This window comes from Leuciscus leuciscus, assembly GCF_965113295.1.
Source record: "Leuciscus leuciscus genome assembly, chromosome: 8".
In the NCBI taxonomy this organism is placed as follows: domain Eukaryota; kingdom Metazoa; phylum Chordata; class Actinopteri; order Cypriniformes; family Leuciscidae; genus Leuciscus; species Leuciscus leuciscus.
The window spans coordinates 37,471,704-37,499,009 of record NC_138732.1 but is presented as its reverse complement, the minus strand read 5'-3'; the positions used below and the strand labels follow the sequence as shown (position 1 = coordinate 37,499,009).

Here is a 27,306-nt window from a genome sequence, read left to right as displayed (position 1 = left end):
TTTAAAAATACAACCTATTATATTCGAAAGGCAATTTACGGGCCATTTTATTTCGCTTTACAAATTTGCTTCCACAAATTCAGTGGTTCAAATTCAACAGAAAATTAAATGTTCAATGGTCCTAATGTGAACGTACAACAGCTTCTTAAATGCCTGTACACACACACAAAAATCTTCATAAATCGCTGTTCATCTTAAATCCATGCGCAATGTGAACGAGTGCATTAACTCCCACACATACAGTCGCTCACAAATATGCCGTCATGGTTTAGATGAAGTATGGCACTCATCATCAACGTGCAAGAAAATCACAGCACTCTCCTGGAAAACATATGTGTGCCAGAAAAACATATGTGTGCCAGACATGGACAGGTTTCTGGCCAACATTTGTGTGTGATATTCCAGGAATTCAGAAACATAATGAATTCCTTTCAGTGATGCAATTATCACAAAACAGTTATTATGCGGCTCGTTAGCAAATATTATAATATTAATGCACTGGACAAGAATTAGATATGATTCTCTATTCATCACATTTTAAGAAACAATGTTGGATTACTTTAATCACTGGTTTAATTACTTCATATACATGCAATTCAGTGGACCTATGCCTTTTAAATCCTGATTTGCTCATCACTTTTGATGAAAACCTAGGATTTTAGGATCCATTTGTATGTGTGTTTCATGAATGAGGAGTCAGAGGGAAACGCTGAGCAGAAGATGTCTTGGCGGGCCCGAAATACTCAAGGAAAGCTTGATGCCATCTGATGAAGCAAGACATCTGTCCAAGACAACAGTCTCAAAGGGAGTGACTGAAGCAAAAACCTTGGGCGACCTCCAGGAAAGACTGGCGTGTGTAAAAGATCTTGTTTACCACGCACACAAGAGTGCACCAAATCAAGCTAGGACACATGGTAACAGGAATAGCCCCAGGATATCCAGAGAGAGGGATGAAACACTCAACACAAGATGGACTCTTTAGGCCGGGTGTGTAGAGAAGAGACCAGGCCAGGGCTCCAGACTAACAGTTGAGAGCAGTTCTGCAGATAGACCTGATTTGGTAGCGCTGACGGGGATTTTGGAAGTTAATTGAATTATGAAATTACTTTTGTTTCACATTAATAAGTGCAGTTACTAATAATATTACAGGTTTGGTGATTGGAAATTTGACAGTAAAACACTGAGCTTGAATTGAGTTGCAAATAAAATCAACTTATTAACAACGGTAACATGCAAAAACCTATTTTTTAAAATTTAAATATATTGTAATAAATATACTATAAAAGAAGAAAGGTACATTTAATAAGAGTAGAATATAGTATTATTTATTACACAGACAAGTTCAGTGATTATAAAAGAAGCGCTCTTTTACTTTGTGTAATTCAGTTACAATTTTAAGAAAATATTTTGTTTTTCATGAGACTTTGTGACTTCCTACTTTTTTCCATATATTAGGGAGTGGAAATGGCTAGTAAGTCAACAAGTTATCTTCTGCTGCCATCTACTGGTTATAGTGGTAATTTATAGTGGGTTTTTTTTTTAAAAAAAGGAAGGTGTTTGTTTGCCACATAGTGCTAGTTTTCATTCTTTAAAGGAGTTACTTTTCCTTTCTCTTCAACCTTTTAGTTTACAAATCATCACATTAAAAATAACATTAAAATTGGATAATATTTAGAGCTTTGAAGTGCGAAGTGTGAAGCACTTGAAAGCCCTTGAAAAGTGCTTGAAATTCACTCTCAAAAGGTTGTACGAACCCTGAACTGAATAATGTAAAAAACATTCGACTACTTCAACCACAATCCCATGATTAGTTCAGTTAGCGTTGCTATATTAAATCCATGGTGAATGTTGGTGATTTGTGGACTGAAACTTGTTTGTTCATGGCACGACGTTTCTCCTGGTTTCCACGTCAGCTCTGTCTGATCCGATACGGTTTATAACAGAGAATTCTGGGCTGAATTTGAACGCTTTTCACTGAATCTCGCAGCGCTGTGTAGAAATGGTGTCACGTGCTCGAGATCAACCAGCGAGTAAACCTGTTCTGAGCTCACGCTGCGCTGTATTATTGCTCCGAGCTGATAAACGGTCCACACACCTGGACCGATTAATCGCGTGTAAACTGACATCGCAATGGCAGTTTTTTGGCCTTGTTGTTTGGGTCTAAAACCAAACTCCCAAAGGACATGAGTTGGAAACTACCCACATTCATGTCACATTACTCTTAGTAATTGGATGATGAAATTAAACTGCACCTAGCTGGGTAGTGGCAAAACTGTACTAGGGTGCTGCAGGGATGACGTATTTTATAGGCCAAAACACAGAAACAAGTTTGCATTTTAGCACTTCCCGTTCCATCGTCCTGAAGTCATGCCTGAAATAAGGTCTGTGGTGAACACAAGCTCAATATATTTTCATGTTTTATTCTAAAGCATAAAATACACCAGTAAAACCCCCTCGTGATTTTATTAAACCTTTTATCTGTCTTGAAAATGCAGTTGCTAACAAGTGGCTAAATGGGACCAGAGAGTTTGTCGGGGACATTAAACTTCATCAGCCTAACAGCTAAACTCATCTACTCGCTAGTTCGCTGTAATCACGCTCTAGCAAACTATTCTGACTAACTTTTAGGGAAAATGTTTGTTTTGTTTTGTTTTTTACATAAAGACTTAAACATCACCATCACTAAGCTTCCAACAATGCTTTAAGTCATGTGACTGTGTTGTAGGTAATCTATAGCCCACGTTTAGCTTTTGACTTCTGCCGATTGAATTTAAGCTTCAAGATTCATAAAAGTGGTGTTCAGTTGTGAAGATTATCATATTGACTCAAATCATAAACCTTTGTTGGTCACGGGACTTTTTCATGACAAATAGTTTTTTGTCAAGGGATCAAGGCTGATATTAACTTCCAGGTGGGCCAACAACAATACATCATCCCTGGACATCAAAGGATGCGCTATAGTGGCTCAAACTGCCACTACAGGTGCAACAGGTTTTAAGAGCAGAAATAATGGATGATGGGTGAGGGGAGGAGAAACTGGACCGATAGTGCATTGTCAGTTCAACAATGGTTCAGATTCAAGGAGTGGTCGTACAGAAACCAGACACACACACACACACACACACACCTGTACAACTCAACATCCATTCACCTCACCACTGTGATGGGGATTATGGGGTTGTTATGAAAGAGTGGGTTAGAGGCACATCATCATCATCATCACCATCACACAGCTGTACCTGAGGAACAGGGATCAGGGTGAAGGAGAAGCAGAGGAGCGGGGTACCAACCTGTCGGGGAGTGGGGCAGACGGGACGTGCGGTTGCCTGAGCTCTGTAAGTTAGCCTCCATGCTGCGGCTGTTTCTGACTGCCTCCAGAGAGTGCAGGCTGGTGCGCGGGGTCAGGTTAGGCATGCTGTGCCTGAGCTCCTCTGAAAACCACACACACAGCCTGCTTAACACACTACCTGCCCATTGAGAACAGAAGGAATACATGCAGGTGTAATGCTGATCAGCCAGTCAATAATATTAAAGGGGTTGTACCATGCTGTGTTTTCCCTGATGTCCACTTATATTAGTTTATCATGACCACTTTCATGATAAACCCTCTGGATAAAAACCTTTGATCCTAAGGGTCAGAGCCTTTAAGACCTCACAACACCTCTTTATCACTTTACAGGCTTTCGCACCGGATAGTTATAGGAACTTAGTTATAGGTACTAGCCACTCCGAGAACTAATGTTCCCCAAGGAACATTTTCCTGGTTGCATTCGCACCGCCAGTAGGAACTCTGAAGTGACGTAAGCCGCGCTTGTTGTTGTGACGGCGCTGAGAACGCCAGAGCTAGTTCACTAGTTTACGATCTGTCTAACAGTCCTGTCTAATACGTTATCAGATAGAACTGTTATACATAGAAAGTAGACAGTATATGAAAAGGTATTAGCGTTTGCCGTGTGGTGGATGTCCAGTGTTGCTGAGCAGAAATACATAATCATGTTTGGCTTGGTCCCCTCAAAGTCACGTTGGATTTTCTCCTCAGCGTAGAGGTTAAGAGGTCCATCTATCACTGTTTTCCATGTTCGTAGAGTTAGTTTGTAGCGTAAATGTATAGGCTATAATCAGTGTGTGCACACCTTTTTTTTTTTGTATGGTGATGTTTCGCGTGCGTTTGACCAATCAGCGAACACTATCGTCACTGTAGTTCCTATAGTGAACTATTTATTCTAGAGCTGCTATAAAGCCAAAACACTTTACTTTAGTTTCCCATTACCATTGTAAAGCTGCTTTGGAACAATCTACATTGTTAAAAGCGCTATATAAAGGAAGATGACTTGACTTGACTAGTGCTGGTTTAGACCGACTCTGAAGCAGGAGATAAATTAGTCCCTCCAAAAGGAGTTCCTAGAACTCAAATCATTTCTAGTTCCTGCGGTGCGAACGCGCCAAAATCCATGTACTTCCGCCAATAGTTCTAGGAACTATGAAAATTCCCCTGTGCATTTTACTTTCATCATTAGTTCTTCTAGTATTTAAGAATAACAGTATCTATTCAGTTCTCACTTCGCCACCTCATCGCAAAGTTAAGTGTTACCCAATAGACAAGATCGCTGTGTAAATCGGTGGTCATGAATAGTTTCAGGTTCCTGATGATAGAATTTCAAGGACTCCGAATTAGTTCAATAAAAGAATTGAGGGTACATTTACATGACAACGATGTACTAAACTGAAAAGTTTTTCCTTTGCGGTTTCGTGAACAGATGACAATGTTGTCAAAACGATCCCCGTTTACATGGATCCACGAAAACAAAATGCTGTATTATTCAGTAATACGCATGACGTCACCGTTTTCCAAATTTGTGGTCTTGTTTACACGGAGATGATGACTGTATTGTTTTTAAAAACTTGCAATTTGAAACCAGTTTTCAAAAGTTAGCATTTTCAGGCCCCCAAAATGCCGCTGTCGTGTAAATGGATGGTCAAACACATACAAAGTTTTAAGTTTTTAGTTCATGTGCATGTCCTCCTAGACTTTAATTTACTTCAAATACCAACATCTAAAGAAGTCATAGCTGTCCTATGATCCGAGGTCAAGGAGGTGTGCTCTTAACTACTCATGTCAGTCTATCACGCAGCCGTTTTTTCCTAAATATCTTGTACTGAAAGCTACAGCAGTGCCAAGTATTTGGTCCTCAGAGGCAACGGCAGTACATTTATTTATAATCTTTAAGTGTGTTATGCCAGATTTTAACGCTATTAAGTGAAGAGTATCATAGAGTTCTGTTAATCAAATCAGTGCATAGATACATAAGTTTACTCAAGTTAAATATGTGCTGGTGTAGTTAATCTTACTGTTGCCTTCGGCTTACTAAGCTGGTGTTTATAAGACGCTTAATATTCAGTAATATTATTGATTTGACTGCACTCACACTATCTGATGAGAACAGAACTTGAACTGAATTGATCTGAATATTGTCTTCTTTAGAGCTGCTTTACTGCAGTATTTTTGCATCACTGATTGTTATTTTCCTGTGAAGCTGTACTGTATAAAGTGGTTTATAAATAAAAGGTTAATTGACTTGGCTATTGTAAACCCAACATAACATTCGGAAAATTATAATTATTGCAAATATTTCAACTTTTTGTTGCAAAAATATTGCTAACTTCATAAGCTAACATCCAGAAACAAAGATTTGACAATTCCTCATGACACCTTTCATGACAATGTAGGCTATCCTTCTACAAAAGCATCAATGATCCTTAATATCTAAGGGGCAGTGCATCCGTAACGCAGTTCATCATTCAGCTCTGTTCTACAAGCAAATTTACACCAGGCTCATGTACACTTCCAGTTAAAAGTTTTGGATTGGTAAGATTTGTAATGTTTTAAAAAAAAAGTCTCTTCTGCTCACCAAGGCTGCATTTATTTGATTAAAAACATTATTACAGCTGTTTTCTATCACTACTCCAGTCTTCAGTGTCACATGATCCTTTTGAAATCATTCTAATATGACGATATGATGCTCAAGAAACATTTCTGATTAATATCAATGTTGAAAACAGTTATTTACATTTTTATTTCAGGATTCTTTGATGAATAGAAAGTTCAAAAGAACAGCATTTATCTGAAATGTAAAGCTTTTGTAACACTAAACACTACAGTTCAAAAGTTTGGAGTCAGTAAGAATTTATTTTATTTTTCTGGGGAAAGAAATCAAATAAATGAATACTTGTATTCATGCAGGATGAATTAAATTGATCAAAAGTAAAAAGTGATGATAAATAAATAAATAAAAACATTTATAATGTTACAAAAGATTCTATTTCAGAAAAATGCTGTTCTTTTGAACTTTCTATTCATCGAAGAATCCTGAAATAATAATAATGAATGTGTTTTGAGCATCAAATCCACATATTAGAATGATTTCTGAAGGGTCATGTGACACTGAAGACTGGAGTTATGATGCTGAAAATTCAGCTTTGATCACAGGAATAAATTACATTTTAAAATATATTAAAATAGAAAACAGTCATTTGAAATTGTCATAATATTGTTGTTTATTTTTATAAATTTTTTATCAAATAAATGCAGCCTTGGTGAACAGAAGAGACTTCTTTTAAAAACATTAAAAATCTTACCGATCCAAAACTTGTGACTAGTAGTATATCCCTCAAAATGCTGTTTTGATATCTGCTGAACACTAAACGTCCTACCCTCGCTCTTGGATCCCGGGCCCTGCAGGGAGCGGCGGGACATGCGCGGGCGCGGGGCGGCGAGCCGGCTGTACTCCGCCAGTGTGTTGGGAGAGAGGCAGCGAGGAGAGCTGTGCGGCGAGGGCGAGTAGCGCTGGAGACGCTGAGGCAGAGAGCAGCACTCGTCCTCCTCATCCTCCAGACTGTAGGAGTCAAACTCCTGATCGCTGTATGTGCCTCGACGCAGAGACTGCAGGGAGGCCGACGAGCTGCGGCGCGAGGCCGAGGTAGAGGCGTAGTCCTGCCGGAGACCTGAAACACACAAAGACAAGCCGCTGGCTGTAACGGTGAAGAAAAAAGCTTTATTTGTAACTGCTGATGGAATGACATTAGTAGTAGTATTATTACAACAAAAACTTGAAAGTCAAAAATGAACACTTTGAAGTTGGTATAGTAACGATTTTGAAGTGTATTTAACTATTCGGCACAAGCGATCTTCACAGGACACATGCACACATGGAAACCAGCCGTCTGTGTGTCTGCACACCATACTGATACTGTAGCAACACCGCTATTGATCTTTTTGATTGTAGTGCTGATATCCCTAGTGCCAAGTTTGATCAACACATGCTGAACACACTAAAAGATATTACGGAAAAAAGGCATTTTCTATGGAAGTCTATGGGATTTTAAGAGTTTTTGAATCCGAAATCGCCTCCTTAACCCTCATTCACTATTACCTACGCTAGTCCACTAATACTGGTCACTTGAAGGAGTGAATGAAAACGAGTGAGCGAATTCGGACAGCCGTTGAGCGTACATCAGTTGTGCATTGTGGGACTGAATAAGTGCACTCAACGTCCACTATGGTTTCGGACACCACTGCAAATCCCATATTATGTAGGGTTTTATTTTGTCCGTAGAAAATTGCTGATGGTGAAAAGTGGCCATTCCATACCAGACTGAACAAAGCTTGAATTTGAGATAGCAAGGGATTGTGGGAGTTAACTGGAATTAAAATAATACCAGTAACTGAACTTAGTTAATTTATGTAGCAAGTAAACCGGGTCAGTTTTTTTATTTCCTTTTCAAATTTACCAATATTTTGTCCAATCATCTGCAGACTACAAACCCCGGTGGTTTGTCAAATAATGAAACGTGTGCGCTTTCACCGTCAACTACTGTGTAATAGTTACACGAGAGACTCAAGTTAATCTCTAAAAGGTGTTCTCGATACACAAATAACAGCTGTCTACAATTTGCCTGAACCATAATCAGATTATTCTGTTGAAGCAACGAGTTTCAAAACAAATAACAAGAATAGAAAGCATTTTCATATCCTACATTTATTTGCATTCTACATGAATAAGTGGTGCATTGTGCCGAGGTAAAAACCAGTCAGGGTCTGGAAGTGTGTCGCATACTTAGCGAAGCATACTTACTCTCCTCCTGCAGACGAGCCATTATCTGAACATCAGTCAGATCCTGAAGCTTATAGCCCATGGAGATGGAGTCATCCGAGGTGCTTAACTCACTGTCAATAGAGGACTGTGAGCTGAGAGCAGAGTGGACGCCCATGTGACCTGGAAACAACAGAAAACACTCAATATTAGAGCTGCAACAACTAATCGTCAGAGAATTTGATTATCGATTAATCGCATCTGCGTGCTGTGGACAGAATATCTGCGAGTCACGACACTTTTAATATGTGAATAACGCATTTGTGGAAAACCGGGCACAGACTGTGGGAAAAGTGTAGGAACCAAGTAGAGCCGCAAACATGAGAAAGCTTTATATTAAGCTTTAACACATTTGAGATGCGTTTTCCCCAGGCCACCACTTGCATTTGACTGTTATACTCTTATCTGTAATGTTAGAGTATTTTCTATTTTGCATAAAGTTTCATCCTGACAGTGAGCGAGTCTCTGAGGCCGTTTACAAGACACGATTTTCAACTAAAAATATATATTTTTTTAATGTGTTTTGGCTGTTCATTTACACGAAACCGGCGTTTTGAGGGCCTAAAAACGCACACTTTTGAAAACGGGTTTAATTTTTTGGGAAAATATACTGTTATTGTCTCTGTGTAAGCTACAAAATCATGCATTTGTAAAAACGGTGACGTCACGTGTGTGCGTATTACATTACAGAAAGCCGCATCTCAGACGGTGCACAAATAAGCTCTCTTTCACGTCGTCTTATGCTGTGTTAATTTAGTTGAGGAATAATTTGTCATAATTTAAGTCAACAACATTTTTTCACATATTTTTGTTTTGAATGACAAAAACTATGACGAAATAAATGAATAAAAACAAGACAAAAATGTTAGGGAGGGACGATTTGAGAAGAGATCCAGACTCCAGTCAGAAGTGATGTCCTGAGTGATAGATGTACAAATACATATTAATTTATACAAATAAATATGTCTGCTAGAAAGACTGAAGAATGTTGCAAGTTGTTATAAAGACTGCATAAATCAACCTGAATTCACCATATCATTAATTTTAAAACATTAATTTTCTTTATTGAGAAGTGGTTTTATAACTTTTATTTAAGATAAAGACATGTTAAGTCACAGCAGATATTATCTCTGTCTGTATTGCTTGTTCCTTAATATCATTCATATAACCGGTTAATATGTTTTCTCCAGGAGTATATAATGAGTTTAGAAATGTTTTAGAGAAATGCTTCATTGATGCATTACAATTTAACTAAACTCATCAGATTTTAGTCAACTAAAATCTTATCTTATTAGTCGACTAAATCTAAAAAGCATTTTAGTTAAAAGACTAAAACTAAATCTAAATTTGCTGTCAAAATTAACACCGAGTTCCCTTGTAAGCATAGTTGGTTATGTCTTAAGTGAATGTAAACAGTTAAATCAAATGCATGTGTAACACTATATTGGATCCGGGCATTCACTCTTAAAACTTCTGCTGTCTGTGTTTTTAATGTTAATCAAACAACAATGGACAACGAAAAATAAAAACAAAATAAAAAATAAAAATCACTCTCTGCTCTTGACCGAATAACTTTTTTGACTTAAATAAGGATTAATCTATATTTAATGTATACAGTAAAGTCTTGGCAGTGTTATTTTACATTTGATTAGCCTTCTTTATTTAATTTCTGTACCAGAAAACTACTGTTAGCCTGACAAGCAGTGTTCATTTCATTTGTATGTTTGTTCTATTGTATTAATGTGAGCCGTTTCTCATAATTTGATTATTTGTTCTTATTTTATTATTGACTGTTTACTTGTCTTTAATAATATTTATGAGAGTAGTTGTTGCTGTCATAACTTCATTTAAGGTTTCAGGTGTAAAAATAATAATAATAAAATAGGCCTAGATATTGTTTTCATTTATTTATTACTTTTTTGTGACGGAGCCAGTGGAAATGTTACTAGGTCAAGTAAAAATTTTAACCGCTGGCCCGACTGTGCAAGAACAAAAAATCCTCAGTTCTGAGCCATGACTGGGAGATTATTCAAATTTAAAATATCAGATGATCATCAAAACCATTTAATCTGTAGAGAATGTCATAAACAGGTTTCTTTCAGCATAATGAAATTCATGTTGCTGCTGAAACCCCAGCTGTGAAACCATCACAACCAGAACACAAAGTGCTTTGCAAGCTTTATTTACCAAAGGTGGGCCTCATAAAAACAAAACATTTAGCCACTCCATAGAAAATACAGAGATATTACTTATCACCATTCAGCTGAAAAAATACTGAAATATGATTTTTGGTCCATATTGCGCGGCCCTAGTACTGCAAGTGAGTCACATGCCTGCAGCAAAGCAACTAAAATCATTTCTGGCCACCAATGTGGTTCATTAAACAGCAGAAACTCATGCAGAGGCAGTTACTCATGAGTTTCACACACACTGCAGAACAAACAGGTTTTAAAACACACATAGCCGAAGACTAAGTTAAGAGGAATTTGCCAGCCAGAAACCTCATGCGTGATATCTGACCTTGTCATATGCTTTATGTGTACTGAACACAAACAAAGTCGAAGCAGCTCTGCCCACACCAGTGAACGCTTGCATAGGTGTGTGTGTGTGTGTGTGGGTGTGTCTGTGTGTCTGTGTGTGTGTGGGTGTGTGTGTGTGTGTTGTGGTGAGAGGCTGTAAGGCGTGGGTTAATGCCATACCTGAGCTGCCAGAGGTTAGTAGTGTTTTGTTAGTTGATTTGAGGTACCCAGCAGAAGAGGATGCTGAGACGCCAGCCTCGGCTGTCTGAGATGGGCTACTGTACACGTTCTTCCATCTAGATGCTGCAAAACACAAAAATCAAATCATTGAACGACCATGTCTAACAACCAGATACAAAAAAATCATAATTTATTCACCCACATATCCATAAAATGAATATCAACAGGGTGCAGAGTTGCTTTGGACCACACTAACTTTTCAAAATTCACTCGCTCTTCAAAATATAAGTTGTGCTCCACAGAAAACAAAGAAAGTCAAACAGGTTTGGAGCGACATGAAGGTGAGTAAATGATGACAGAATTTTCATTGTTGTGTGAACTATGACAAACTACATTTGTCATTTCACAAAAGAGTTAACAGTGAGCATTAAACTTCAAAGACTTGACAGAGCAACTGACACAGCAAAGAAAGAAGCGCAATAATGTTAATAAATATGCACTTTAATCAAGAAGTTATTCTTATTAGAAATGTGACTAATGGAATTATTTAAAGAGAGACCCTTAGATTTAAAAAAAAAACAAAAAACATTAACTAGTTACTATGTGTTTGTTCCTGTAGAACAATCGACATTTTTACCTGCTAACATTTAGATTGCGTTTTCATGAATCTATTACTTACAATTCAGAGACTGTCTTGCTGCTTTCAAACTGCGGACAGGTGTGTAAAAAAACATAAATACTTATACGCAATTTACATTGTAACATTTATTTTTGCCACACAGTGTAGTGTATTTTAATGGTCTTCGTTAAATTTAACACGGTGACATTAAAGTCCACATGAAATGGAAGTTGTGATAGTCTTTTCTCCTATATTTTGATATTTAAAAAATATATAAGGCGGTTCTGGATTTTTGTCCATTGTGATTTGAACTTGAATTTGAACAGAAATTATTTCGGCAAGTAGTTCTTGCGGTGGTTTCGAAATTGGAAACAAGAATTGTGAAATTTCACTAGTATTTAAAATAGTGTAATAAGATTATTTATTAGAATACAAGGTTACAGGAGTCAAAAACATTGAAAACAGTAACTATTTTATTTTATTTACTTGTTTGTGGCGGGGCCACTAGACAAAATCTAGTGTTGAGCCCTGTGCATGTTATTATGTGTAAAGACATAAGACTTATTGTGAACAATTCAACCATGCAAAATGTTTAATGTTTTATAAAAATGTTGCGTAATGTTTAATCAAAATGTCATAACTATCTCTCTGGCGTTTTGGAGACTCGGATCACAGAGAGACGCGGGAGACACATTCCCATTTACACCTGGTGTTTTAATCTGTCTCTTTTGTCCACTTTCAACCACTTCTGTCCTGATTTCTTCGAGGGGAGGGTCTATGGGCGGGTAAACGTATGGGCTTTTTCAGATCTTTAAATCTAACAGACGAAATAACTACTAAAACGCACACGGAGACGACGTAAAACATACAGAGAGCAGCTTTTGTTTCCGCTCTGACAGCAGCAAGACCAGCCGAACACTGTGAGAAATCAGGAATAGCGAGAGAACATTGAGCTTGGTATGTTTTTCATCTTCAAACCAAATTTGGGTCGAAAAAGTTTAAATGCCGTCTGGCTAGCACACTTGCCATAATGATTACATGTTAGGTCAGACTCAGTAGTCGGTCTTTTGTGGCTGTTTGAACACATTCGACCGTATGAGCGTTTACACTACGAAAGCAATCAGGTCGAACGCGTTTGACTACCTGGAAGTTGTCAAAAGTGGACAAGCTCAAAGTGTTTTACACCTGCATTTCATCATCGTCCACTTGTGATCAGTTCCTGAATCATTTGGATCATTCTATATTCATCTGTATACAGCAACCCCTTTGCTTTGTTAACATCAGTTAAATGACCATAAAAGTTTCCATACTTTGGTCTAGTCGGTTGATGAGCGTCCGACAGGCGACTTCAGTCTCTGGACTGGGGTGATCGAGAACTTTTCTACACCATTTCAGTGGTGATTCAGGGCCCTGTTCTGCCACAACATGCTTCTTTGGGGACACGTACAACCTGAAGAGACAAAAACAGGACAGTAATTATAAACATCAACCATGAAATTAAACTGGTAAAATTCGTTTTGGGGGAGAACTTAGAAATAATGTAAAAATGTCTTTACCCATCAGACTGTTTACAATCATCACCAAGTCTTACACTGACTCAACCAACGTACTATCCCATAAAGACGGCACAGAAGAGATTCCTGTTATGATTGTTGCTCAAATGTACATATATGGGAAATCAAACAGTCGTTTCTGTGGGACAGACAGTGTTTACTGGAACAGATGCTTGTCGTTCACTGGTGAAGAATCCATCCATCATGAGCTGCTCATCAAAATGCTGCACATGCCGATAAATACTGCTCTGATGAAGCTCATTCTCTCTCCAGACAGACACAAACATTCATTTCCTTTTGAGAGGAAGAATTTAACAATGGCAATAAGATTCCTGATCCTATTTGAAAGCAGAGTCTGGACTTGAAAGGGTTGTCAGAAGTTAAAATATACAAGACATATCTGAATTAAAGGGGTCATGACAATAAACTTTTGCATGATCTTCTGACATACAAGAGGTCTGATAGTATTAATCAGTCAATTCTTGCTGTCGGTTAAACAGTTAACTATGAGCATCCTAGAGTTTGAAATCAAGGGTTTGTAGTTTGTCGCTAATGCATGTCCAGTGACAGCTGAACTCTCTTGTCTGCATTTGATTCGCATGAACCAACCGTTACGCTAGGGATGCACGACATTTCGACCACCATTTTTAATTTAATCGGCCCAATAAGAAAATGTGGGCGATATATTAATGCCGATAAATAATGGATTACTTCCTTCGGCTGAGACACTTCTGATGCGCACTGTTCGCCATGATGGTTTTGAATTGCTTGAAATATGACTGGAATCACTTCAAAAAAGGAAAATACAGTAAAGTGCAACATGTGTCTGTCATATAGGCTGCATAGAATTATAATGAGAACATTATCACTGTGTGCTTGGGACATGGATTTTAATGGTGAGACTTGTTTTTGAAATCAGGCTCTCAAAAGTTAAAGAAAAACTTGGATATAGATTTATCGGCCAATATATTGGTTATCGCTTTCTAACATAAAAGAATTATCGGTAACGGCATCAGCCAAAATTTTTACTTTTTTTTAAAGTTTATTTTTTAAACTTCACAAGATCTCACAGCTGGAGTTGAAAGTTTTGTGAAAGTAATTGTGTTTTTTAGACATTCACTTGTTTAAGTGATATAAATGTGCATCTGCTGGATGAGAAAGTATTATAGTGTGTTTGCCTTCTATTACTAATAATAGAAAAGCAAATGCTATAATTTTTCATATACAGTTTACTTTTTGTTTAACAGTTGTGTCCAATAATTGATTAGATAGAACAGTTAAACAGAGACAATAAACTAATGAATAATGGGAAACCTGAAACTGAAGCTGGCGTTCTTCTCAGCGTGTTTAAAATAAATGTCCTGCTTCCGACACATTGGCCAAAAAGAAAAACTTATTTGATGATAAAATAAATAAATAAAATAAAATAAATAATAAATATCTGCCTTGGCGATCCATTGGTTAACCACTAGTGTCAGCTGTGTGGAAGCTAGGCCTGGGTTGACAATATTGATTTCTCACTTTTAATCAATCTTTATTTTGATGAACTGAGATCTTTTAGTCTGTGCTGTTTTCAGTTAATGCGTGAACAAAACTTAATCAAATATTATTTGTAGCGCACATGCCATCCAGTAATAACAATAAGCTTTGTGCTGTTACTCCTAATATGAAAAAGTCTGAGATTTTAAATTCATAATGAAATTCTAATAATAGATGTAGATTTGATGCTCTTTAATGTGGAATACAACGGTCACGCAAGTTCACCAATCGTCTCTTCCTCTTTACGACTAGCAGGAAATAAACATGAATGAACATTAGAAGGCATATTGAAAGACACAGTACAACAACTGCCTATGAATGTTTTACTGGTACATATTTAGATGACTGACTTCACATTAAACTGATATATGAGAGACAATGTTAACAACATGCCAAACAAAATGACACACTGCAGCTTTATATAATGGATCCTATGAAAAATTGTTCTAGTCAGTCCACATCCAGGTCAAAACAATCCTCTTTTTTTTCACCGACTAGAATGAGCAATATCACATGAAGCATAAATCCACCAAAAGCTGCTTACCACGTGCCAAGGAAAGCTCTATTAGCCTCAAGCAGCAGATATGCTCATACGGAGAGGATAATTGCTGGCCAATGCCAATCCAGCAGAGGATTAGTGGCTGGATTATTCTGCTTAAAATTAAAGCTGCATTAGAGAGATTAGCTGCTTATTATTGTTTTGTTTTTAGGAATTCTCTATTAATTAAACTAATCAATGCAGAATAAAATACAAGAGATGGACTAAACAGAACAGCCTTTAGCCTAATAAATACATTTATGAAAATCTTTTTGGGGCTGCCCCCTAATAGTCAACTAAACGTTCGTCGATGAAAAGAAGCTTAGTCGACCAAATATTAATTAGTTGGTTAGTCGCGGAAAAAAAACTCTAAAGCAATTGGCAAAGTCCGGCAGTCTGTGACAGACTGTTAAAACGGCTAGACCATGTGGTAATTATATATTTTTTTGGTCACAAACATTTATCATTTGCACGTGTTCTTACGCCAGTTTAAACAGTCAAGCGCAAGATGATGCGAAAGAGAACTCAATTTGGTTTTCTGTGCACACACACACATCAGGAGCGAGCGAGCGCTCAGAAAGCCTCATGCGAATACTAAATTGATTTCTCTTTCAGGTCTTCTTGCATTTGAATGGACAAATTTACACAAAATTCTGTCAGAATGCCCGTCTTGGTGAGTATCCCAAGATCACACTTCATTTTGGAAAAAAATTTCAGAATTATTTTAGAAACATTTCCCGCACATTTGAATCCAAAATAGGACTGTGCAGTATATAGAGTTTATACGCTATATCGTAACATATTTCTATAAACATTATAGGATGAGGCAATCCAGTTTAGATAGATATGCCGAAGTTTGATACTACGAGCGCATCTGAAAAATGGCGGAGGACAAGCAGTGAGTTGCTTTGGGGAATGTGCGTACTCCAATGTGTCCTAAACCTGAGTCATGCTTTATTAGCTCCCGTGGACAGGTGTTGAAAATTAACATGTGTGCTAAAACACCCAAGCAAATGGATATGGTTCGTCCAATGTAATTGTAATGTCCATGTCAAATAAAAAATAAACAAATAAAAATACTAAGGCCTTTCCGCGTCAGGATGCTCGGACTACTTGTGCTGTTTAATGCGTTTGAGATGTCGTGTTTTTCTCAGTGCATAACTTACATTTCACAGGTATATTCTCCATCTGTAAATGTTAGAAAGTCTTGCAAATATTTCCATTTTGCCATCAGGAGTGGACGAGCCTTAAGCAAGCGAGTCTCTGATAAACTAGACTTCAGTAAACAAGCGTAATGTGCACCAAACAGACACAGTAAGTACAGTAATTCTAAGATTGTTGCTACAACTTGATTAGAACCTTTTTTTTGTAACAATGTATAGCATAGCCTGCATGGTTACATTCACTATATTTCATAGCCTTCAGCATGAGCACTTTTTGCACGAAAACATTGGGTAGTTTAATTATGAGAAATATGTTTTTGTAAATAATTCGATGTTTTGTACTATTTTTATCCAAGTAGAAAAAAGTAGAAGATGCCAAGATATATAGGGTACTGTACATTGCCATTCAGCCAAAACACACCGAGATATGATTTTTTTTGTCCATATCGCCCAACCCTAATGCAAAACCACCTGTTGCAGTAATCCTTGACACGCAGCCTGTTTTTATTTATGGGCTGTATGTAAGGTTACACTACAAATAAACCACACAGCTGATAAACAACTGCTTATCCAGTGAGTCATGCGCATTGATGATGTAGTTAAAGGGATACTTCACCGATTAGCATTAAAGTCCCCGTGAACCGGAAGTTGCAAACGACTTTTCTCCAGTGTTGTGACGTATTTCCAAGTGAAAGGGAATATTGAACAGAGGGCAGGGTTTCACTTTAGCGCTCCTCCTCTCCATCTCTGCTCATAGACTGACGGTTTGAGGGTTTGAGGGGAGTGGTTAAGCGTTTTCAACCCAAGCCGTCAAACTGACGTCATTAGAAAAGGAACGCCATTCTAGACCGGAAGTAACTTTTCAGATTTTGATTAAAGAATAAAGATTTCCACGGCAAACATTTTTTTTCTGTGTATTAACTTGCACGGATTAATCGTTCACCACAAGATATGCGCTAACAAAGTAAATAGGTCAATTTTGATTTAATGTCGACTTTAAGCTTTGTATCAGTAGAAACCCGGTAGTATTTTCGAATGACCGTGCTTCCCTCCCTCATGTCCCCCTGAGACGAGAGATTTCTGTATTGTGTGTCTGGAGAAAAGCCTCAGATGATGCAAAAATCGCCATTTAGCTTCATCGGAGGCTTTTCTGGCCAGAGGCGAGAGACTACAGCCAGTAGGAGGAGCTCGTTCTGCATGTTTTCAACCCGCCCATAGGGGGATCTCACCATAAAACGGCGTCTTTTCAGTTTCGAGTCAACAAGTAGCCTAGTTGCATCATTTCTTCCTATACTGCCCTCTGTAACCGGTAGGCGTGGCTTGGGAGTGGCCTCGTAGGGCAGCGAAGCAAGTGCATTCTGGGAGTTGTTGTCTTTCATCCACATGAACCAAAAATACATTTTCTGGCGACCCAATTTAAATACACATTCATCTTTCCAGCGGTGAAATATCCCTTTAAAAATTCAAACTGGGACTAAAAAAAAACAAGTAGCCAATCAATAGTCAAATGTATTCATTGGGCTAAACAAAACTTCACCAAGGCACTGCACCTTTCAGCCTGACCTTCCCTAATATCCAAAGTGGATTTAAAACAGCTCAACCACAGAGAAGAACAGCTGACCCCAGCACTAACATGGCAAGCCCAGGATTCCACTTTGATTTTAGAGACGCCACTGGACGTCCCGTGTTTACACAGGAAGATCCCACTCTCTCAGCCCCTCTCAAATCACGGCCATTCACCGATGCATCACGGTTACATTCAGAATGACATTTATGAGATCTCACAATAAATGACTTTACTCCTGTCAGTCCAAGCTCATAAGACTTTGGTTCATCTTCAAAACACAAATCACGATATTTGTAATGAAAATCGGAGAGTTTAATCCAAGTTTTGTGAGGAGATCTGATCGCTTTATATGATGAACAGATTTCATTTAGGCTTTTATTTCACATACAAAACACATCACAAATGATGAACACAGAAACTCAAAGTATTGCATGAGAACCAATGAGGTTTGTTTTAAAGTACCGACTGGCTACAATGATCAACTCACGGAAGTGTTTGAAAGTGTTTTAAAAAACTTGAGCGGGAGCGGGAACTCATTTTATCTCCTTAAAAAACTTCTAAGTTCAGGTTACCTGGACTTTCAACGGAGGGACATTAGTTCATTAGTTTCCATCTACATATTTTTATGCATATTATGGGATTTCGCATAAAAAAAAAAAAGCTTTTACTGAAAAAAATCCCTCGATGCGCAACTTAAAATACATATATAATATCAATGAATCAAAAATAATTGGTTCAAAGAAAGTTTTAAAAGCAAGTAATCATATGGTTTTATTGAACAACACTGTTAAAATACATAATGCCATCCATAATATAAACAATCAACTTCTGCACATTAAGTATTATAACAAATGTCGGCAGAGGGCACCGACGAGGGTGATTGTTGTTACACTTTACAGCAGATCAAACCCTTGTTTAATATTGGCCAAACAAAATTTAATTCAAATGTTCACTTAAAGGTGCTGTACGTAACTTTTTTACTCTACTAAAGCATACAAATACCATAATATGTTTGCAGATATTTAGGAAACAAGTTCACAAACACTTCTACAGCCAGTTATTTTACTTATTATTTAACACGTTCCGTGTTGTCAGTCGGGTTTTGTTTTGGTCTGTGTGACTCCGCCCACTGCCAGTTCACCCAATAGTATTTCGACACCCCGGGATGCCAGCTGGCAGGAAACACAGCGTATCGCAGCCTTGGAAACGAGCAAACAAACTGGTCAGAGACTGCAGATTCCACACAACCTAAAAAGCCTCGGTATCCATCTAAAAATGTCTATGAACGAGAGCATATTAAAACGCGGATAAATCAACTCATTAACTTACGTCGCCTCGGTTTTCATCATTAATTGCGCTAGCCGATTTTGAATTTGGACTGCACTGTCATTCTTACAGCACCTTTAATCTTTGATATTTGGCCTCTTCTTTACAACAGAAATTCTATAACGAGGGTTTAAACTTTAATTGTGAAATCGCAATGAACAACAGTTTGCATATTTCGAAACATATTGATGTATTGTCCTGTGTTGGCGTAAGTTTATAAATGATTTACGTTACAAATCTGGTGAAATGGCATTTGTTGCGTTCCCGGATGAACGTTCTAAGCAACCCAAAACTCCCAGAGATGGAGTTTGTTAATCGAGCTGCTGAGACGCATGTAAATGATAACAGCGCAACAGTTCACTATGAAACACAAAGCGCATCAGACTTTATATGCTTTCACAATGGCACTTTGCTATATTATGATTTTTAAATGGTTTAAATAAATTGTGAAGCCTTATAAAACGGTCAAATAACGTGGTTCGTGGATTCTCGTCTGATGAAAGCGCCACTTCCGGAGTTCCGGCATTTTTATTTATTTTATTCAAGTACTTGAATTGAATCAAGGCCAAAATGAGTTTGTGTTTTGTATGTGCACTCTGAACCGCAAGTCATTTATGATAGAGGAAATGACGATTAACATGGCTAATAAAAATATCTTAATTTGTGTTTGGAAGATGAACCAAAGGTTTAAGGGTGAGTTAATGATTTTTGGGTGTACATTGAAGGAGAGCTCTTTTAAATTGATCCAGTAAGGAGCCACTTGGCTAACATACTAACATAGCATACGACAACCCAGCAACCCTAGCATCGTGGAGATGAGTTTTGCATGAGAGAACAACTGACACTCCTACATTTTCCAAAGAAAAAGTGTAGTATATACTCAGTGCTACATGACATAATAATAATTATTTTAAGATGTCCTTGTTACAGTGTAATTATACATTTAAGTACTGAGTAACATTAATCACCAATCATGTACTTACTCCTGTTTCTGGAGATCTACCTTCCTGCAAAGTTCAGCCCAACCCTTATCAGACAAATGAATCGGGTGATTAAAGGGATAGTTCACCCAAAAACGAAAATTACCCCATGATTTAGACTACTCACCCTCAAGTCACCCTAGGTGTATATGACTTTCTCCTTTCAGACGAGAAATATTATAAAAGTTATATTAAAAAAAATGTCCTGGCTCTTCCAAGCTTGATAATGGCAGTGGGGTTAATAAAGGCCTTCTGAAAAGCGAAGCGATGAGTTTGTGTAAGAATTTTTTTATTATTTAACACGTTACAAAGTAAAATTCTAGCTTCCGGCCAAACGGCCATACTCAGTCTACTTACGCCTAAAGTTCAACTTACGCAACTTGGGAAGCGTCAGAGGAAGCGTAGTGCGTCATGGCGTCGCGTAAATATCAGCAGTTCGTCGCATCACTCGCACAAGTTGCGCTTTAGACACATTTTCCTGATGTGCGCTTTTTTGGCCGGAAGCTAGTTATTGTACTTCATAAAATTGTAAATATGGATATTTTTCTTACACTAACTCATCGTATTGCTTCAGAAGGCCTTTATTAACCCCCCAGAGCCGTGTGGAGTAGGGCCACACGATATATCGTTTCAGCATCGACATCGCGATGTGCGCATGCGCAATAGTCACATCGCAGGATGTGCGATGTAGTAAGGCAAAACATATAATATTTTTATGTTTGATTCAAAAGAAAAAACTTGCACGGTTCTCATTATATTTGCCTGATATAAGGTAATTTACTCCGAAAAAAAAAAAAAAAAAAAACTATTTACAAAGCAGAGTTGGTTACACGTTCAGGCTTCAGGCTCACATGTGCATGACGAAATGAGCGAGGAACGGGAAAAAAAAAAAAAACACCGAAATGGAAGATTTGGTCGCAAAAAGAAACGCGTCATCAGTTATCTGGAAATATTTTGGCTTCAGAAAGAATGATGTTGACCAGAAGCAGGTACTTTGTCGGGAGTGCCTTGCAATTGTTGCCACAACACGCGGAAAAAACGACAGTTTAAGTCGGCACCACAAAGCCCTGTGTGACGAGTGCAAAGCCAGATCTGATTGCCGTCCAAAGCAAAAAACTATTTTGGATTTGTTTGCCCTGTTACACCATATGAGAAGGGTCGCAAGCAGAAAGATATCACTGATGCGATAACATTTCACCTCGCAAAAGACATGGTACCAGTTAACACCATTACCAAAGAGGGTTTTAAAAGCATGATCCGGTCTCTTGACAAGCGGTATGTAATACCATCACGCACCTATTTTTCTCAAGTTGCCATCACACAGCTGGACGAGAAACGCAAGGCACAAGTTGAAACCGAGCTGTGACATGTGGAATATTATGCAGCAACAACACACTTGTGGTCCAGCCGAACAACGGAGCCCTACATAAGTCTGACCATACGCTTTATTAATGACGACTTCAAAGTGAAAAGTCGCAGTTTGCAAACAGCATTTTTCCCGCAGGATCTTACAAGTGAGAACATGGCAACGGGGATGAGAGAAGCACTGGCTGCTTGGGGCCTGGATGAGAGACGTCTAATCTGCATTACAACAGACAATTGCTATGCCATGCATGACTTGACTTGAAATGTAACATTTTCCTAAGTTTAATCAGTTTCATAAATGCTAGTTTTTTTTGCCATTTATTGTTAAAGGCAAACTGATTTTAATTTGTTAGGCTTTAACTCAGGTCCTGTCTGAGGACAAGAAGGCACGGCATCTGATTCCAACCTGGCAAGATATAGATGTCCTGGAATCTGTCAGCAAGACACTGGGCCCACTGCTGGACTTCACAGATGCACTCTCAGGAGAAGACTATGTCAGTGTCTCCTATGTGAAGCCAGTTCTTCACCTCTTCAACACTTCAGTGCTGCTAATGCAAGAGGAAGACACAGACCTGACCAAGACCTTGAAGAAGGAGATGTTGTACTACATTAATGAGAAATATAAAGAAGACACTACTCAGGAGCTGCTTGACGTGGCTTCTTGTTCGGGCCCCCGGTTCGAGATGGACTTCATCAGTGCAAACATCAAGCCCAGAGTGAAGGCCAGAGTTGCATCAGAGATGAGGGAAGGCCAGGAGGAGACATTAAGCTGCAGCACTGAGGTGTAAGGTGGAGCCCGAGGTTGCAGAAACGGCCCAGGCAAAGAAAAGCCAAGAAGTCCTTAGGAAGTTTCTTTAAACAGAGCGGAGTTGCAGCAAAGGATGATTCCTCTGTGACCTTCAAGGATGCTGTGGAAGCAGAATTAAGCAACTGCTTGCTAACACAAATAGACAAAGAGTAAGATCCACTTGCATGGTGGAACCCAGAGTAAGCTTTCCACATCTTGCCAAGCTTGCCTGCAAATATCTTTGTATTCTTGCTATAAGTTCCCCCTCAGAGAGGCTTTTCAGTGCAAGTGGCAACATAGATAAACAAGTCTCAAGCCTGCGATGGTGGATAGACTGGTGTTCCTGACCAAAAACATCTGAGCTTGAGTGAGCAAATTAATGCATTCAGATGCTTAAAAGGCAAATTGGTATATTTGAACATTTCTATTTACTATATTATGCAACAGTTGTGAGAAATAAATATTTTATTTAATTTCTTAATGTTGTATTTAATTTATTTATCTGCTAGGCACTACGTTTAGAAAGAAAGAAATCAGATTTTTTTTGTATACAGTTTTTGAAAAGTTTAATTTAATCTTTATTTGTTAGCTATGATGACCACCACTTGTTTTACTTTGGCACTGTTGTTAAGAATTTATTTATTTATTATAAGTTCATTGTTATTTATTACAACAAGTTTAGCTTATTGCAATTTATTTGTTTTATAAAAAAATATATTTATTTTACGCTGTATTTTTGTAAACCAATTTGTGGTTGGTGGTGTATAGCGGTTTATATATTTTGTTTTTCAAATTTAGTTTAAAAGACCTTTGCTACTTTTCTATTTTCAAAAAAGAGGTTTGTAATTGTTGAATAAAATGTTAAATGACTTATTTTGTCACTCCCTAATGTGATTATGAAGTGTCCTCTTCAGTGTAGTGCTCTGTTTTAACCTGTCCTGTACAGAGAGCTAGCCTCCTGTAAACTCCTGGATCCCTTATTTTAGAGTAAGCGACATGCATTATTAATATCATGACATTTTAGATCCTTGACTTGCCTGAATTGATAGAAGAGTGAATAATATGGTGAGTCAAACAGTGTATTAAACAACCCAAAATAAGTCAAAAAGTAATTTTTCAGCTTTTTTAATATATTTTTTATTATATTTATTTTCTATGAAGATGCAGTTACCTACAAAATCACCCCAATAATTATTTAATTCTCGAGCAATTCAAGACATCTAGTGAAAAATTCTGCATTTCTTCATATCGCAATATATATCTCAGAAACAAAAGATAATCGCAATGTCATTTTTATCCAATATCGTGCAGCCCTAGTGTGGAGATCTTTTATCATGAATGGATGCACTTTTATGGACTTCAAAACATAATGGCCATTCACTGCCATTATCAAGCTTGGAAGAGCCAGGACATTTTTAATATAACTAAGACTGTACTCGTCTGAAAGAAGAATGTCATATACACCTAGGATGACTTGAGGGTGAGTAAATAATGGGCTAATTTAAATTTTTGGGTGAACTATTCCTTTAAGATCACCATGAGCACTTGATAATTGTGTTGTTGGATCAGGGTTGGAACTGAACTTTGTTGGTAGGTAGATCTCCTAGAACAGGACTGGCCACCCCTGCTATAAGGGTCAGGGTTAGTGGATGCATGTAATTATGCTAAATGTATAGTCATTACTATAATGTGTAACAAGGAGGACACAGTAAAATAAAGTGTTACCGAAAGATCAATAAACCCACCAGCAGTCTTCATCGTCGGCCTGAGCACACGTCTCCAAGTCAAGTACATCCACCTCGTCCAGGGCGGACTGGTCCATTCCCGCGTGCCCCGCTCCCAGCGCCTCTGAGTCACAGACCTCTGGACACAGACCAGCGCTGAAGCGTGCCAGTGTGTGTTTGGAGCCAGAAGCACGCGGTGAGCTCAAGAACCCGTCCTCATCCTCAGGCCTGCAGGCGTCAGGCAGCGGAGACATGTCCTCACTGCTGCTGCTGCCCGCCGGAGGAGACAGCGAGTTCCCAGCATCCTCTGCTCTGGGGGACGTGTCCATGACCTCGTGCAGGTTGTTGATGTTACTCCCTGTGGTGAGGTTGCTGTTGGCTAGTTTGCTGCCCCTGTTGCGCAGGGCTTGATTCTGGACCTCCAGGCGTCGCACCAGCTCCTGAAGCTTTCGGACCTCCTCGAGCTCCGCTGCGGTCAGGGTCGACCCGAACTCGGGCTCAGAACTGGACATCGTCCCGTCGGCGTCACCATTATCGGCTGGCTGAATGACACTTCCACCATCAGGGACGACCATTCTCCTACAGAGCAAAATAAACCAAGATAAATTAGCAATTTTTTTTAATAGAAAATTCATCAAACTGCATTTCACAAAGCTTCTTCAATAGGGATTTTTTTCTTTTCTTTACTACCTTTCAATTTATTTACGTACACTAATACATGTATTAGGCCGTTTGTAAACTGTTTTGAGACGTTTTATGAGTAGGCTATAATAGAAATATTAGCTGGTTAATAAAGTAAGTATAATTATTAAATACAGAAATCAACTGCAACTTATTTAACAGAATTCAATCAAAATACAAATTATTTATTAATATCATTTGTTTTATTATCCGATACTAATCTGCAGACGCTTCTATGTTTGCAGTTTGATCACAACAACTCCGCAACGGCTAACAGGGGCTTTATCTTCTCGTGTGTTTAACAAACTTACACGTGAATGTATTTTACACACACTTGTTAGCCTGTGCTCACTTAAAAGGATAGTTCACCGAAAAATTATAATTTTGTAATTTACTAACCATCAAGTTGTTCCAAACCTGTACGAATTTCTTTCTTCTGCTAAAAAAAAAAAAAAAAAAAAAAAAGATATTTTGAAGAATATGTCAAACCAAACAGTTGATGAAACCCATTGATTTCCATAAAACGTTCTCCATCAAGTGCTTGGTTTGTCATATTCTTCAAAATATCTTCCTTTGTGTTCAGCAGAAGAAAAAAACTTCAACATGTTTGGATCAACTTGAAGGAGAGTAGGCTACGTTAACGTTAGATGATGACAGAATTTTCATTTTTGGATGAACTATCCCTTTAAATAGTGTTTTTATTTTATATTTTCACCACTATTACTATCATTATAAAGGAAATTACATATGATTACTTAATAGTAAACATAACAAATATTACGTTTATAGATGTTATTGTAGAGATGGTCATGAAATGTAAGGTTAAATCTAGATATGTCACACTTGCGAGCTTTTTCAACTAGAAGGTTAATATAGCCATATAGAGCGACAGATATATTATACTATATACACATAATGTTAATAAAATGTTCACAACAACAACAACGGCACACAAGTTAGCAAAACAAATAAAATAACCAGCAAACAAATGAGGTTTATTTAAACTAACAAGGATGTACTTAATGAAAGAATTTACAGAACGTGAATTATTCTATAGAGATTAAACATACTCGTTAAAGATATGAGAATTGTGTTTAATAACACCGAAATATTGATGTAGTTATTTGCATCAGCGTTAAGCTAATATGTTTGTGTCTAGTACTAGCGTGTAAGCTGAGCTACTGTTTCCAATTAACTTATTACTGACACAATAATCAACATACCTCTCCTTTCGCCCCAGTTTCTGCAATTTTCCGATCTAACGTTCCGATATATAAAAAATAAATAAATACATTTAAATAAGTAACCCGCCGATTTTTCGCTGTTGTGTTTCAGACAGTATTTTGCCTGTGTGTGGAGCTAGTTAGCTCGTTTGCTATCGACCAGAGGTGATTGACACGCCCTGAACCAATCGAATGAAAGGTCCCGCCCACTGCAGTAAGAGACTGACCATATATGGAAGTGTAGCTCCGCCTACTGGAGGCTTGTGGTATTTGAGCATTGACTGCAGTAACAGGGTCTGTCCGGCAGATGGAGGCACGATACTAATGTACACTGCAGCTTTGTTAATCGGGTTTCGTCGGTTTTTTCCCTTTTGTTTACCCCTGACAATGACATGTATGGTTATATGTAGCCTACTCCTGTATGTAAATTGTTTTGTTCTTATTAAAATGCAATAAAAATAATAATAATAAAGCTTTTTCAAAAAACTTTTTCTCAAAAAAGTTGGTAGGGCTGGTAGGTTCACAGTAAAATAGTGTGCAAGTTCCTGAACACTGCCTAGTGCTTACTTTTGTAAGAATGTGAAACAGCACAGCCATTATGCAACAATAAACTCCAAACAAAAGTTTTTTTTTTTTCACTTAGCCAGTTATCTTGCAAGTAATGCTGGACGAGGAAATGTTTTAACAGGAAGAAGTTCAATGAATTGCATTGTGGGACACTACACATTGTTGTTTAGGCACATTTTGGCAATTTGTAGTTGACCATCTGGTGATGCATACAGAATTTTTGCATACAGTTCCTATACGCTAGGCTATATACTTCATGTAACTTTGTTAGTTGTACAACATGCAATGCCAAGTGTGCTTTTATTGAACTGAGACCAGTGGAAGGGTTTAATATAGGTAAAATACTGGTCTTCTTCATTCAAAGGACCTGAAGCCTGCATTATGATGTAATACTGTAACATGCATATTTTTACCGGAGGTTTTAATTGTTTATTAATAGTCCGACATTTTTTTCTTTCTTTTTCTTTTTCTTTTCTTTTTTTAATGGAACCGTTTGTTGAAACTTTAGACAGAATGTATATTTAAAAAATAGGTATATTTCCATTTTTGTGTGTAATGTTTTATAAATGAGGCTAGGCTCATATGAGAATATGGAGTTCACATGCAGGAAGAAAAAATGAAATTCTGATCTTTGTAACAGTATATCAGACTACTTATATGAAATGCATCAGTTGTCACTCTATATCTGCCTTAGTAAGATGATATTTAAATGCTTAGTTTTATGATCAAAGCTTTACTTTAAAAGACATGCAATACAATGATTGAGAGAGGAACAAATAAACCTTCCTCAAAAGCCTGATGGGTTATATAGGCTATCTGATACTC

General features: G+C 37.8%; 1 protein-coding gene across 2 annotated transcripts in view; it reads right to left on the bottom strand.

Moving 5' to 3' along the window:
- Positions 1-26,079, bottom strand: part of LOC309504995 (SLAIN motif-containing protein-like) — a 28,143-nt gene extending 2,064 nt beyond the window's left edge. The window contains exons 1-7 of one of the 2 annotated variants that reach the window (XM_082178341.1): positions 25,915-26,079; positions 24,032-24,589; positions 12,779-12,918; positions 10,850-10,972; positions 8,133-8,273; positions 6,712-7,002; positions 3,291-3,431 (exon numbers count right to left, since the gene is read on the bottom strand). In XM_082178341.1, the coding sequence (XP_082034467.1) occupies positions 3,291-3,431; positions 6,712-7,002; positions 8,133-8,273; positions 10,850-10,972; positions 12,779-12,918; positions 24,032-24,585 (1,390 nt within the window). In that variant the 5' untranslated portion in view covers positions 24,586-24,589; positions 25,915-26,079. The remainder of the gene's footprint in view (positions 1-3,290; positions 3,432-6,711; positions 7,003-8,132; positions 8,274-10,849; positions 10,973-12,778; positions 12,919-24,031; positions 24,590-25,914) is intronic. The other variant, XM_082178340.1, reaches the window with a different exon arrangement.
- Positions 26,080-27,306: the final 1,227 nt, after the last annotated feature.